General features: G+C 40.5%; 2 protein-coding genes across 4 annotated transcripts in view; one reads left to right on the top strand and one right to left on the bottom strand.

Annotated features, from left to right (window-relative positions):
* Positions 1–10,536, bottom strand: part of YME1L1 (YME1 like 1 ATPase) — a 49,693-nt gene extending 39,157 nt beyond the window's left edge. The window contains exons 1-2 of one of the 2 annotated variants that reach the window (XM_064284941.1): positions 9,664–10,536; positions 2,027–2,158 (exon numbers count right to left, since the gene is read on the bottom strand). In XM_064284941.1, coding sequence (XP_064141011.1) covers positions 2,027–2,158; positions 9,664–9,696 — 165 coding nt within the window. In that variant the 5' untranslated portion in view covers positions 9,697–10,536. The remainder of the gene's footprint in view (positions 1–2,026; positions 2,159–9,663) is intronic. The other variant, XM_064284940.1, reaches the window with a different exon arrangement.
* MASTL (microtubule associated serine/threonine kinase like) overlaps positions 9,852–14,917 on the top strand; it is a 33,932-nt gene continuing 28,866 nt past the window's right edge. For both annotated transcript variants that reach the window (XM_010590657.3, XM_003410533.4), the window contains exon 1: positions 9,852–11,074. In XM_010590657.3, the coding sequence (XP_010588959.1) occupies positions 10,892–11,074 (183 nt within the window). In that variant the 5' untranslated portion in view covers positions 9,852–10,891. The remainder of the gene's footprint in view (positions 11,075–14,917) is intronic.

Raw genomic sequence — 14,917 nt, 5'->3', positions numbered from 1 at the left:
TACATGTTACTCAAGCCCCAAATGGCTAAAGCTTCAAGTACATACAGCAGAAATAAACAGAACAAGAAAAGTATCAACTTCTTATAAATGATATAAAGAAAGATCCATGAATTATGTAAGTATGGAGTTAAATCTGAGGGTCTGTTACTTATTAGCTATGCGACAAGTCACTCATATTCTTAGAATTCATTTCCTTATTAATAAAATGTCTATGAAATATGCCCTGCCTATTTCACAGGGTGATAGTAAGGACCAAAGGCATAGACTGTGTTTTACTCATCCACATATCCTAACATATGATATGGTGGTACTCAGCAAAAGATACCTGAATGTATCATAGGAAGATACTAGAGGATAGAGAAGATCGAATGAGTGAGAGAGAAGGCTGATGGACAAGTGATGGACGGTAAGAGCCTGAACTAAGCCTTGGTCAAGAAGGACAGAAGTAACAAATCACAGGCCACAGATATCTGAAGAAACAGTGTATAGGGACTGAGAGGGAGAAGGGTTCTGGATGGCTATCAGTTATCACTATATTGCCTCTCAGTTCCTCTTCACCATTTTTGTCAGCTCCCTGAAAATGTATCTAAACCCTGTAAATATTTTCCCTTTGTCAGCTAGAACAACACTAAACTTTGTCTGTAGAGAGCACTGGAGAGACACTGTAGGAGAAGGGGTTTTGGTTGTGCTCACTCAGAAGGCTCTTGCCTACAGTGTCTAGGGTTTCTCCAGCATCTGGCTCCTGCCTTTAGTGCAGTTTCTCTAAAGCCTGGCTCCTGCAGCGAAGTGGCCAGAAGCAGCCACCAGCTTCCCCAGGCACCACTCTGCAGTGGGTAGTCCTGCAGTAGAGTTTCTTTGGCAAGACGCAGTCACATAAACAGCTTTCCTGGCTACTCTAGAGGAGAGAGTAAATGGAATACTCTGAAATTACTAAAAGTTACTAAAAACATAGAAAATGTATGGCATAACAAGTTGTTCGTAATAGACTATTTATTGAAAAAAGTGTGATCTAAATCAGTATGTACAGAGAGCATAAAAGAAAAAAAGACCTGAAATACAAATACCAAAATGTTAACGGCATTGAATGGGATCGCAGGCATTTTTATTTCTTCCATCTACATTAATATTTACCAGAATTTCTAAAATGAGCATAATTTTCCCACAGGTAGCAATTTTGGTACATGTAGTGTCTGCAGTAAGAAGGCTCACTTGGATTATAATTTGGAAGAAGTGTGTCAGGAAAGAAGAAAGAATAGATTGCCTACAGAAAGAGGCAATAGGGACAGGGCAAACAGTATAAAAGGAAGGTGTAAAGAAGACAAAGACAAATCTTTCATCCAACTAAAATTTGAGCCTAAGATTAACACCCCCCCGAAAAAAAGTGAACTCCTTTTCAACTCCTCCTGTATTGTCCTTTGCCCTAGCCTCCTGATATGAAGATTAAGAACATAGCTATTTATGAGTTAAACAGCCTTTTGAAAAACTTAACTACAGATTATTTTCTATGAAAAATGTATTCTGAGATACAACCAACTACCTTTTTATAAACCTTTTAAACACAAAGGTTCCTAGCTTTGGAATTCCCTAAATCCTAATTAACACTGATTTTATAATTCTATGAATACTCAAAGTACAGTTCACAATCAGGTACCTGTATCGTAATCGCTTAACTACATTGAAAGTTCCTCTGAGGCAGTAGATAATACTTACTATTCTATCTTCTGAGTTCACTGCTACTGTTGGAGGAACACAAAAAAATACCTTGCTGGTATCACACAAGTAGTAATCTAGGAGGTGAATACCAACTATGTCATACAGTTTTTTAAAAAATTAAATGATTAAAAAATAAAACAAAGTAATTGTTCTATATGCACAATGAAGTGGGGATTACATATCTTTAGTTGCTAAGGACATTAAGCAAAAAGTAGAAATTACCTTGTTACAAATGCCTATAGAAAGATATTATAATGAAACACGATTAAAAACTAAATAAGCCTTCTCATGCAACCAGGGTAAAAACTCTTACCTCACTGCTGGGAGGCTCATGCTCAGTCGCTACATCTCGATGCTGGTTTTGAGCAGCTGATGCACTAACAGAAATAGATATGGTTTTTGGAGAATGGAAGGCATTGATGAGATGACTCAGAGGAACTGTAACCTAGAAAAAGATAAAGGTTGAAACTAAATAGTGTGTTCTTAAAACAAAAAGAGAAACAATCTTATTTTTCTAGTCAGGATTTGGGATTTAAAAGTTAAATATATGCTATATATCAAAACTAATAAGCTCTCTGATTTACTGCTGGTACAAAAAAAAACTGGTACTCTCTGGATAATATTAAGGCTATACAAATGAAAAGTATTAAAATTACATATTTTATTGTCCCAGCAATCTAACTTCTAGAAATTTATTCTAAGAAAACAATCTGACAAATGCTTACATATGTACAATGATTTCCATCAAAGCATTTTTATAATAGTGAAAAGGTGGAAATTAGGAAAGTGGCTAAATAAATTATGATACCACCACAAAAACGAAATACTCTAAATATTTATATAAAAAAAAAATAGTAAGAAAATATCCAGAATTTTACTACTTCCCAGTTTCTCCACTGCCACCATCCTGTTCTAAGTCACCATCCATGTATCTAGCCTGCATTTTGGCAATAGTCTCCTAACATCTGCTCTTGTCCGGCTGCAGTATTCTCAGCATTGAATAAAAGTGACTGTGTTAACGCCGAAGTCAAGCCCTGTCACTTCTCTGATCCAAACCCTCCAACGGCTTTCCTTTTCACCTAGAGTACAAATCAAAGTCCTAACAACTGTGACACATAAAGCCATGTAAGATTTTCCTGGTGGTATAGTGGTTAAGCATTCGTCTGCTAACCAAAAGGTCAGCGATCCACCAGTCGCTCCTTGGAAACCCTGTGGGACAGTTCTACTCTGTCCTGTAGGGTCACTATGAGTCAGAATCAACTCGATGGCAATGGGTATGCTTCCCTTCATCCTCTCTCCTCCAGTTCCACTGGGCTTCCTTGCTGTTCCCAGAACACACTGTCAGACTCTCACTGCAAGGCCTATTACAGCATTTGCTATTATCCCCTCTAGTCCAGTTAGCAACATAGCTTGCTCTTCCTTCAGTTTGTTACTCAAAAGTCATCTTCTAATGACTTTCAACAATCCTTTCCTAAAAAACATTTCTTATTCCATTCTCTGCTCTATTTTTTTTTCTTGACACATTTCACTATCTCACATTTTATATATTTACTTATCAGTATGTGCTTGTTATCTGTTTTTTGAATCTCCATAAAGCAAGGGATTTTTTTCTCTATTTTATTCAATACCGTATGTCAGCCTAGTAATTAGAAAAAAAAAAAAAAATCCATTGCCGACGAGTCGATTCTGACTCACAGTGACCCTACAGGACAGAGTAGAACTGTCCCACAGGATTTCCAAGGAGCTGTCGGTGGACTTGAACTGCCAACCTCTTGGTTAGCAGCTAAGCTCTTAACCACTGTGCCACCAGGGCTCCGCCTGGCATATGGTGGGTTCTAAATAAATATGTTCCAAATAAATGAATAAATTAAATGGGTTCTTACCATACGCCAGTTTGGTATTATGTACTTTACTTATATCACCACATTTAATCCTCATAACAACCATATAAGTTATTATTATACTCCCTATTTAACAGATGAAAATGGTGAGGGTTTAGTTCAGCGGCATGCCAAAGGGTCACATCACCAAGTATAGAAGGATTCTTACCCAGAGCATCTAACTCTAGATTCCACATGGTTAGATTTCTCATCCCACAGTTACCGATACAGAAATAAACTCAGAGTACGTTGTAAAATGAAAAGCAGGCAGTTAAAGAATATATATACTTAAATATGCATACACATATGCACTGTTTGTATAGAGAAAAAGGATTATCCCTGAGTGACCTTTAGTTTGTTTATATTTTTCTTTATTTTCAGCATTTTTAGGAAAGAACATGTATTATTTTTAGAATTAGAATGAAATAAGAAGCTCTTCTGAAACTACAGGAATCAAAAATTATTTTAAAATATGTATTTTCTATTTTTTGAAAAAGTTTCATTTATTTTAATTAATTACAGCTCTCATTCAAAAAAGGATTCAAATTGCTAAAAGACGATTTGATCTCTTCCCAGTGAAAAAGTTCATCATCTGTTTCTTCCCAAATTTAACAATTTAGAGTATTCAACCAAATAAAGCAATCAGGAACTCCAAATGTGCCTCCCATACGTTACAGGTTGATCTGTATCCCCCCAAAAATATGTTGATGTTCTAACCCTCTCCCCCACTATGAATGGGACCTTATTTGGAAATATATAAGGACATACTGGAATAGGGTGGGTCCTATTCCCCCCTATGACTGGTGTCCTTATAAAAAGAGAGAAGACACAGAGCCAGAGAGACACACATGGAAGAATGCCATGTGACGAGACAGGGGCCGAGATTGGGGCGATGCATGTACAAGCCAAGGAATGCCCAGGACGACCATAACCTAAAACAGGCAAGGATTAAAAGCTTTCCCTAGAGTCTTCAGTGAGCAGATCCCTGCCAACATCTTGATTTCAGATTTCTAGCCCCCAAAACTGTGAGACAATAAATTAATTTTTTTGAACCCCCAGTTATGGTACTTTGTTACAGCAGCCCTAAGAAACTAATACACCATCCTTCATAGTGTAAAATGTGTACAAACCAAAAAACCCACTGCCATGGAGTTGGTTCTGGCTTATAGTGATGCTACAGGACAGGGCAGAACTATCCCAAGGCTGTAATCTTTATGGAAGCAGACTGTCACATCTTTCTCCCGCTGAGCACTGTTAAGTTCGAACTGCCAACCTTTTCATTAGCAGCTGAGCATTTTAACCATTGTGCCACCAGGGCTCCTACAAAATGTGTAAGGGTTCTATATTTAAACCCAGTTACACTACCTTTGGTATACAAAGTCTCTTCATCTCATTAACATACTACTAATTCTCCGTTCAGGTGACCGTAAGTTCTAAAATCAGGCCTTCTTGATGTGAACTTAGTAGTTTAGTTCCAAGAAGCTTAATACTGTATTCAACAGACTGAGTTAGACGTTTTCAAAAAATTGCCGCGACTCCTCTAGATACTGTTATCTTGGTAAATAGCACCTGCATGCATCTACCTGATCAAACCAGAAACACCTCTCCTCTTCATCCCTCATATCTAACCCTTCATGGAATTCTATTCTTTCTTTAAAACAAATCTCATCGCTTTTTCACATAACAACTGCCACCACTTTAGTCAGGACATCATCCCTCTCCTGGGTTACTGTATTTTTATGCAAATAATGTACGGTTATATGTTTTTTGCAAACCGTGCAACCCCCCATGCGTTGTTTTCATAAGTGTGCTATACTAGTATTTGTCTACATGTTGCTGACTTCGATTTCCATTTTTTTCATTCCAACAGATTTAATGTTACTGAGACAAAACCGATCTCATGGAAATGTTATTTAAGGTAGGTATTTTCCTAAATCAAGTGCAATCAGTGGTGAACTGAACTGCCTCATGATAGAAATGGGATGCCATGTTGAAACCAAATAGTATGGCTGCATGAAGAGCTAGAAATTAATAAGAAATGATCCTGGGTTTAAAACTATAAGAACAAGATGTTGTTTATATTCTACTGTTTTATAAATCTTAAACTGAAACATAATTTTTTATAATCAATGTCTTTGAAATCAACAAATAAAAGTCACCAGAAGAAATTCTGTTTTCATCTTAAAATAGGTCATTTTAGTTTATTCAGTATCATCGGTGGTTCTCATTCTCATGGAAAGGTCATTCCTTTTCATGAATTTCGAAATCCAGGTGAAACCTGCCTTGAAATCTCAGGTTCCCCTTTCATTTGCCAGAAGTTTCGCTTTGATCTGAACTGCGACAGTAGAGACAGCTTGATTTTGTTCCCTTTGAGAAATAATCCGCTATTTCAAGTCATTCTCCAACTCAGGCCATTTCATCGTGGGCTCATGACGCATGCATTTTCCCAGATTCATTTTCTCCAACTCCTTTTTCTCCTCTTTCCATTCATGAATGGATGACTCCTCAACTTCGAACTCTCTGTTGCTTGTTTCTTCCACCCTCACAACAACTTTCAGTTTGAAGTCAGTGGTGTAGGACCTGTGTTTAATTCCTGCCGTGGCCCTAACAGGTTCTAAGATTTAGATTTATAAACTAAAAAATTAAGTGCAATATAATCGGTAACTGGCTGGTTCTAGTAAAAAGATCATGAAATTCAAATGTGAGGCGTACAAGAAGGGTCTTTTCACATGCTTGCAGGCATATGACTAAGGTGACTTGAGATAGTGATCTTAAAGACGTTGGCACTAACAAGACAGAATTAGACCATGAAATGAGCAGACCTAGCACAGTGGTTAATAAGAGTTCGGCTGCTCTCCCACTTTGGTGAACAGCATCAGGGGTCTTAAAAGCTAGCAGGCAGCCATCTAAGTGCATCAATTGATCCCAACCCACTTGGAGCAACAGAGAATGAAGAACACCCAAAGACATAAGGAAAATATAAACCCAAGAGACAGAAAGGGCCACATAAACCAGAGACCCCATCAGCCTGAGAACAGAAGAACTAGATGGTGCCCGGCTACCACCAGTGACTGCCCTGACAGGGAACACAACAGAGAGTCCCTGATGGAGTGGGAGAAAAGTGGGGTGCAGAACTTAAATTCTAGTAAAGAGACCAGACTTGATGGTCTGACTGAGACTGGAAGGACCCCAAAAGATATGGCCCCCAGCCTCTCTGTTAGCCCAGAACTAAAATCATTCCCAAAGCCAACTCTTCAGACAAAGGCAAGACTGGACTATAAGACAAAATGATACTGGTGAAGAGTGCGCTTCTTGGCTCAAACAGATACATGAGACTAAACAGGCAGCTCCTGTCTGGAGGCAAGATGAGAAGGCAGAAGGAGACAGAAGCTGGTTAAATGGACACAGGAAAAACAGGGTGGAGAGAAGGAGTATGCTGTCACATTGTAGGAAGAGCAACTAGGGTCACATAATAATGTGTGTATAAGTTTTTGTATAAGAAACTGATGTGAACTGTAAACTTTCGCTTAAAGCAATAAAAAAGAGTCCAGCTACTAACCAAAAGGTTGGCAGTTCAAATCCACCAGCCACTCCTTAGAAACCCTATGGTGCAGTTTTACTCTGTCCTATGGGGTCACTATGAGTCAAAATCAACAACAGGTTTTTTTTTTTAAAAAAAAACACAGCTTAATGGTTTCACTGTCAGATCACTAAGACGATCTGATAAGGATTTTTAATTCAACTGTTGAGTCAATAGTGATCCTGTTTATCAGTTTTGCTTTGTCTACTCCCCCAATTAACCACCAGACTCAGAAGACAACTGTGATAATTAGGTCAATGCAGACTGAATTGAGATTCCTACTGATAGCTACTCCACGCCATTTAAGCCAGCGCAGGCTTTGCTTTGTTTATGCTTCCCTTCGATATAACGTGACTTATTAACAGCCTTCAGTAAATTCAAGGTTCCAACTGATGACTCAAAAGCAACACGGATATAATTATCAACTCACATTAATAGAAACAAAAGCACAGTTCCAATTGTTTATATTCCAAGTACCAGAAGACTACCAAACTCGATCCATGACTTTTTGACCATGGCTTATATTTTTATCATACAAATATGACCAAAAGTAACACTTCTGGACTATTGAATGTGAGTGAACGAGCCCAAAATTCACTTCTGGAAATGTTAGGAGACATGTGCGGTATATGCATGGATGTGCTATGCCAGAACTTTTTACATAATTTCGACATTTTTGCGAGTTACGTGTGTGCACATTATTTACATCGGCGCACTATTTGTGAAAAAATATTGTACTACAATTGCTGTTGTTGTTGTTAAACCAAAAAAAAAAAACCCATTGCCATTGAGTCGATTCCAGCTCACAGCAGAGCAGAACTGCCCGATAAGGTTTCCAAGGAGAGGCTGGTGGGTTTGAACTGCTGATATTTCAGTTAGCAGCTGTAACTCTTGACCACTGTGTTGCTGTTGTTAAGTTGCCATCAAATCAATAACTGATAAGATTTCCACTCTTGCTCTCCCCACCCCACCAACATTCTCCACACAGCAAGCTGCCAGAGCGACCTATTAAAAGTGTAAAACTCCTGTTTAAAAGCCTTCAATGGCTTCAAAAATTTGAGATGAAACCCAAACTTCCTTAACATAGCCCGCAACGGACTCCTATAATCTGCCTCAAAGCTTTTTCTCCAACCTCATCTGTCCCTGCTCCGTTTAATCACCATGCTCTAGTCACTCTGGTCTTATTTTTGTTCCTCCAATCTGCTAAACTCTTTTCTATCTCAGAGCCTCCACAAATATTCTTTCCCTTCTGCATGTATGCCTATTAACTTCCTCTCGCTCTTCATCTGGTTAACTTCTACTCATCTTTTTCTTCATATCTCCATTAAGACAAGATCCTACATTTGCTTTATTCGCCTGGCACATAACTGATGCACAATAAATGATTAATCACTTCATTTTCTATTACTCAGCCATTACTAGCAAACAAAAAAGAGCGGGATGGGGGGGAGCGCTACATGAAGGAACACAACCATATAGTTAAACAAAGAAACCAAGAGTGTCAATTAAAAAAAATTTTTTTTAATTAGAATGCTCTTGAAAAACCATTTACTTGCAAAACTGAGGACCCTCAAAAATGAATCAATTATATACTGTAATCTTTTAAATAAACCAAGAACAAAACATTGTCACAATTGATCACCTCAAAAAGAGGATAATAATCAAAACCTTTGAATTAATTTTTCTCTGCCCTATCTTTTTTTTACAAAAGGACGGGAAGGAGGCTGAATCCAAAATTTTAACTGCAAGCAGCCAACGGCTTGAAAATGTCAGTCATTTCTAATCAAAAAGATAAAAGCATTTGTAGTAGGCTATTCAAATTATTAGGAAATTATTATAAACTAAAAAACCAAACCCGTTGCTGTCGAGTCGATTCCGACTCCCAGCGACCCTATAGGACAGAGTAGAACTGCCCCACAGAGTTTCCAAGGAGCCCCTGGTGGTTTCCAACTGCCGACCTTTTGGTTAGCAGCCGTAGCACTTAACCACTACGCCACCAGGGTTTCCTCGAATTATTATAACATGTTAGAATTAAATTCCATTTAAAGGGAAAGAAAGAGTAGAGAATTGGGGGTGTAAATACTAAGGCCTCTGTTAGAGAGAGGCGGAATGATGGAAAGGAAACATTATCTGTTTCCTTTACATTTATGACAAAGACATCTTCCCCACCCCCATCCCTAGAATGCCCAGAGTGAACAATGCCTGACAGATTCTCATGCAGAAATTCCACGCAATCAACTCGATCACCCAAGGTCTCTATCACACTCACATCTCGCCTCTTCCCCCAAGAGCCTCATCTTCGGACTCTTATTAATAAGTCTCAGGCCCGGCTCCCAGCGTTGTCCCCTGACCCACTTTTCAGCCCAGGGACTCGCACTGAGTGAACCGCTTCCCTCCTACTGTCCCTTCTGAGAAACCTCTTGACGAAAACACAACTGGCACACAGCCGTGTGCGGGGACGGAGAAAAATGGACCGGATGACGTACTCACCTGGGGCTGCACCGTGCTCGACAGGGAAAACATCTCCTCAGGGCCCTCAGCGACCTCACCCGCCTGCCGAAAAGGCCCTTCTGTCCACGGCCCGGCGGGGAGGCGCTGAGCCCTTTTCTTCTCCCTCTTTTCTCCTTCCTTCTTTTCCTTCCTCTTCCCGGAACGGAAAATGGCCACCCCTTCCTACAGCTGCTGCAACGACAGTCAAATCTGTCCCGGAAGACAGGGCCTAGCGCAAAGTACTTCCGGGACAGGTGAGCGCCACCACCTTGGGGGTGTGCGTCAGAGCTCCGCCTTCTGGAGCCTCTGACGTGTCTGCTGTCCATTGGCTTTCTCGGGAAACCTCGGGCCACCACAGTAGTTGTTGTTCACATTTATTATACCTGTGCTGCGTCCCTCCCATGCTCTTGGCTGTGGAAGGTTTGTTTTTAGGGGAGAACAGCATTCACCCTGATAAACCTCTCACAGATCTTCTACAGTGTCCTTAACGTATCTTCCAATACGAAGCCCTATTTCCGACTGGGCCTTGAGGTGTAAGGTCTTGCTACAATTTAGTCCTCTTTATCTTCCCCATAATAGATTGAAAATAAATTCTTTCTGCTGGTCCTAATCATTTCAGTCAGGCAAGTTAAACGTCGGATTACAGTATCAGCCCCCGCTTCCTACTCATCCACATTCCCACGACTTCACTAGCTTCCAAACCTCGTTCCTGTCTAACCACTTTACAGAACAGTCAAAACCAGTTTATATTACTCTCGAGTGTGGAAGGTCGCGAGGGGGGAAAAAAGCCGATCTTGACCGGAATGAGCGCAGGGTCCCACCTGCCTCATTTGGAGACCTGAGAAAATCTCTTCCAACGCCCGCGACTCAGATTAAGTAGCCAATGTCCCTTATCAAGTATGTCAACAACTATTTGTCCCTCCCCCTTATTACAAATGAAAGAAGGGGCCCGTGTCACCGCCCTAGAAGGGCCAAAAAAAAAAAAGGCCCCTTAAGACATTTATATCAGCCCCGCCCACACGCCCTTCGATTCCTTCCGCGTCTACAAAGAGTAGTGGGAAGGGAGCGGGATTACGTTTGGCTGACGCAACGAGCGTGGCGACGCGGTGACGTCACGACAGGCTTGCGTGACGGGGGCGGAGTCTCACTTTGAACCTGTTTGGCGGGAGCTGCGGCTTGGAAAGGAGTGGTGGCTGCTGCTGCGGGGTCCCAGCCGACCCTACCTGGGATGGAACCCACCGCAGGGAGTGAGGAGAGCGGAGGAGGCTCCGCGACAGAGGAATGCCTGAATCGGGTCCTGGTGCCAAGACCGCCCTCTATTGAGGAATTCACCATTGTGAAGCCCATTAGCCGTGGCGCCTTCGGGAAAGTGTACCTGGGGCAGAAAGGCGGCAAGTTGTACGCAGTAAAGGTAGGAAATCAGTAAGGAGTAAAGGGAAAGAGACTGGCCCTTTGGCCCTCTGCTGGAGCCACTAGTCGGGGTGGTTGGGCTTCCTGAAACCTTCTGAGTCCTGCGTGCTCCCTCCACTTGGAGTGTTGGAGTGACATAAAAGCCGGGGCAAGTCGGTGTCTCCCCTCTGCCCCGCACTGTTCTCCATGCCTCGGGTGCTTAGGAGTCACCAGAACTGCTAGTGAGAATAGCGAAGTTAGCGAATGAGGAAGCTGAGGCCAAAGACAAAAGTACAAGATACACCTTATTCCAAGGACTTTGACGTCAAAACTCTGATACATAGTCTAACCCAGACAGACTTCTATAGGGTCGCTGTAAGTCGGAATCAACTCGATGGAAACGGTTTTTTTGTTGTTGTTTTTTAAACCCAAAAAAGTTTATAAAGAAGTTGGGGGTTTTGTTTCCAGTTGTTTGTTTGCTTTGATATACATAATTGCTGAACTTCTCATACCATAGAAGAGGAATAAGTTTGTAAGTACTCACTTTTAAGTTTGGCATCCTGGTGAAGAATAATAGGATAGCAGCTTATTTGGCTCTAACCAGGAGAAAGCTGCAGTATTTTGTGTTAAATCTGTTATGAAACTTTTAGATGCTATTATTACCTACTCATTTTATGTATCTTCTTAAACTTTTTTATGATTTGGCCTTTACCAGGATTAAGTTTGAAATAGTCACTACATTTTTTTCTCATCAAACCTTCCATTATTATGAAATCTGGAATGTACTTTTATTTAAAGACTAAGCAGAAATATGTCCTTTATCCTACAGTAGTATACATCATTCTAAAAACATTTACGATCTTTTAATGTATTTAAGCAATACTGCCTACTCTTGGTTCTCATCCACTCCGATGGCTTCAGATTGCTCATATTTCAGCATTTCACTGAGTGAAGGTGATAAAGGAAAGGAAAAGCTAGCAGTCTGAATGCTAGATGCAGTTTCAACCTCCTGTTGGACATTGCCATGTACATGTCTAGCAAACACCTTCAAATTGTTCTTGCTTAAACTTGAACTTGATCTGCGGTTGGAAAATATGGCCTTGGTGATAGAAACGACGCTGGAGATCACATGATAAAATTTTGGAAGACCAACTACTTATTCATTGCAAATACTGCTTTTCAACAACATGAACTGCAGCTATACACATGAACCTCACTGGATGGAAAACAAAAGAATCAAATCAATCACATCTGCGGAGAGAGATGATGGAAAATCTCAATATCATCAGTCAGAACAAGGCTGGGGCCAACTTCAGAACAAACCATCAACTGCTTATATACAAGTTTAAGTTGAAGCTGAAGAAAATTAAAACAAGTCCATAAGATCCAAAATATAACCTTGAGCATATCCCACCTGAATTTGGAGACCATCTTGAATAGATCTGATGCATTGAGTACTAATGACCACAGACCAGATGACTCGTGGGATGACATCAAAGACATCATACGTAAGAAAGCAAAAGGTCATTAAAAAGACAGGAAAGAAAGAAAAGACCAAAATGGATGTCAGAAGAGACTCTGAAACTTGCTCTTGAATGCACAGTAGCTAAAGCAAATGGAAGAATGATGAAGTAAAAGAGCTGAACAGAAAATTTCAAAGGGCAGCTCGAGAAGACACAGTAATGTATTACACTGAAATGTTAAAGACTTGGAGTTAGAAAACCCAAAGGGAAGAACACCTTTGGCATTTCTCAAGCTGAAAGAACTGAAGGAAAAATTCAAGCCTCGAGTTGCAATTTTGAAGGATTCTATGCTCCAAATATTGAATGACACAGGAAACATTGAAAAAAAATGGAAGGAATACACAGTCACTATACCAAAAAGAAGTGGTTGAGGTTCAACCATTTCAGGAGGTAGCATATGATCAAGAACTGATGGTATTAAAAGAAGAAGTCCAAGCTGCACTGAAAGCATTGGTGAAAAACCAGGCTCCAGGAATTGACGGAATACCAGTTGAGATGTTTCAACAAATGGATGCAACGCAGGAGGTGCTCACTCGTCTATGCCAAGAAATTTGGAAGACAATTACCTGGCTAACTGACTGGAAGAGATCCATATTTGTGCCCATTCCAAAGAAAAGTGATCCAACAGTGTGCAGAAATTATCGAACAGTATCATTAATATCACACATAAGTAAAATTTTGCTGAAAATTCGCAAACGGTTACAGTAGTATGTCGACAGGGAACTGTCAGAAATTCAAGCTGGATTCAGAAGAGGTCGAGGACTGAGGGATATCGTTGCTGATGTCAGATGGATCTTGGCAGAAGGCAGAGGATACCAGAAGGATATTTACCTGTGTTTTGTTGACTATGCAACAAAAGACATTTGACTGGATCATAACAAGTTATGGATAATATTGCAAAGGAAGGGAATTCCAGAATACTTAATTGTGCTCATGCAGGACCTGTACATAGACCAAGAGGCAGTCATTCAAACAGAACAAGGGGATACTATGGTTTAAAATCAGGAAACGTGTGCATCAAGATTGTATCCTTTCACCATACTTATTCGGTCTGTATGCTGAGCAAATAATCTGAGAAACTGGACTACGTGGCATCAGGATTGGTGGCAGACTTATTAACAACATTAGATGACACAACCTTGCTTGCTGAAAGTGAAGAGGACTTGAAGCACTTACTAATGAAGATCAAAGACCACAGCCTTCAGTATGGATTATACCTCAACATAAAGAAAACACAAATCCTCACACCTGGACCAATGAGCAACGGAAAAAATATTTGAAGTTGTCAAGGATTTCATTTTACTTGGATCCACAATCAGTACCCATGGAAACAGCAGTCAGGAAACTAAATGGTGTATTGCATTGGGCAAATCTGCTAGAAAAGACCTCTTTAAAGTGTTAAAAAGCAAAGCTATCACTTTGAGGACTAAGGTGTGCCTTATGCAAGTCATGATATTTTCAATTACCTCATGTGCATGCAAAATCTGGACAATGAATAAGGAAGACGGAAGAAGAATTGATGCCTTTGAATTATGGCGTTGGCAAAGAATATTGAATATACCGTGGACTGCCAGAAGAACAAACAAATCTATCTTGGAAGAATTACAGCCAGAATATTCCTTAGAAGCAAGGAATGGTGAGACTTCGTCTCACACACTTTGGACGTGTCATCAGGAGAGACCAGTTCCTGGAGAAAGATATCATGCTTGGTAAGGTAGAGGGTCAGGGAAAAAGAGAGAGACCCTTTTTCAATTAGATGGATTGACACTGACTGCAACAATGGGTTCAAACAACAACGATTGTGAGGATGGTGCGGGGTGGGGCAACGTTTTGTTCTGTTTTACATAGGGTCACTATGGGTCGGAACCAACTCAATGGCACCTAACAACAACAAACTTAAACGATCCTCTCTACCTAACCGCCTAAATTCTGAACCTACTGTGTTCTCTCTCTCCTCCACCACCATCCCTGTCATTCAGGCTAGAAACTTAGTTATTTTAACTTTTATTTCATCCTTATGTCCAATCTCAACTACTCCTGCCAATTCTGTCTCTGTGATATCTCTTTTATTCATTCCTTTTACCCTCTCCTTTCCATTCCCAAGTACAGACCTTCCTTTCTTCATTAAAGAGTTGTGTAACCATCAACACAAGCCAATTTAAAACATTCCTGTCACCCTCAAAATCTCTCCCCTGCCCCTCTGCAGCATCTCCTCCCTTGCCACACCCAACCCCAGGTAACCACTAATCTGCTCTCTATCTCTGTGTTGCTGTGGCGTTGACTCGACTCCTAGGGACCTTATGTATAACAGAACAAAACATTGCCCTGTCTACCATCCTCAG

The sequence above is a fragment of the Loxodonta africana genome, chromosome 4 (genome assembly GCF_030014295.1).
Source record: "Loxodonta africana isolate mLoxAfr1 chromosome 4, mLoxAfr1.hap2, whole genome shotgun sequence".
Classification (NCBI taxonomy): domain Eukaryota; kingdom Metazoa; phylum Chordata; class Mammalia; order Proboscidea; family Elephantidae; genus Loxodonta; species Loxodonta africana.
The sequence above is the reverse complement of the archived record's forward strand: the minus strand, read 5'-3'. Positions and strand labels throughout refer to the sequence as shown.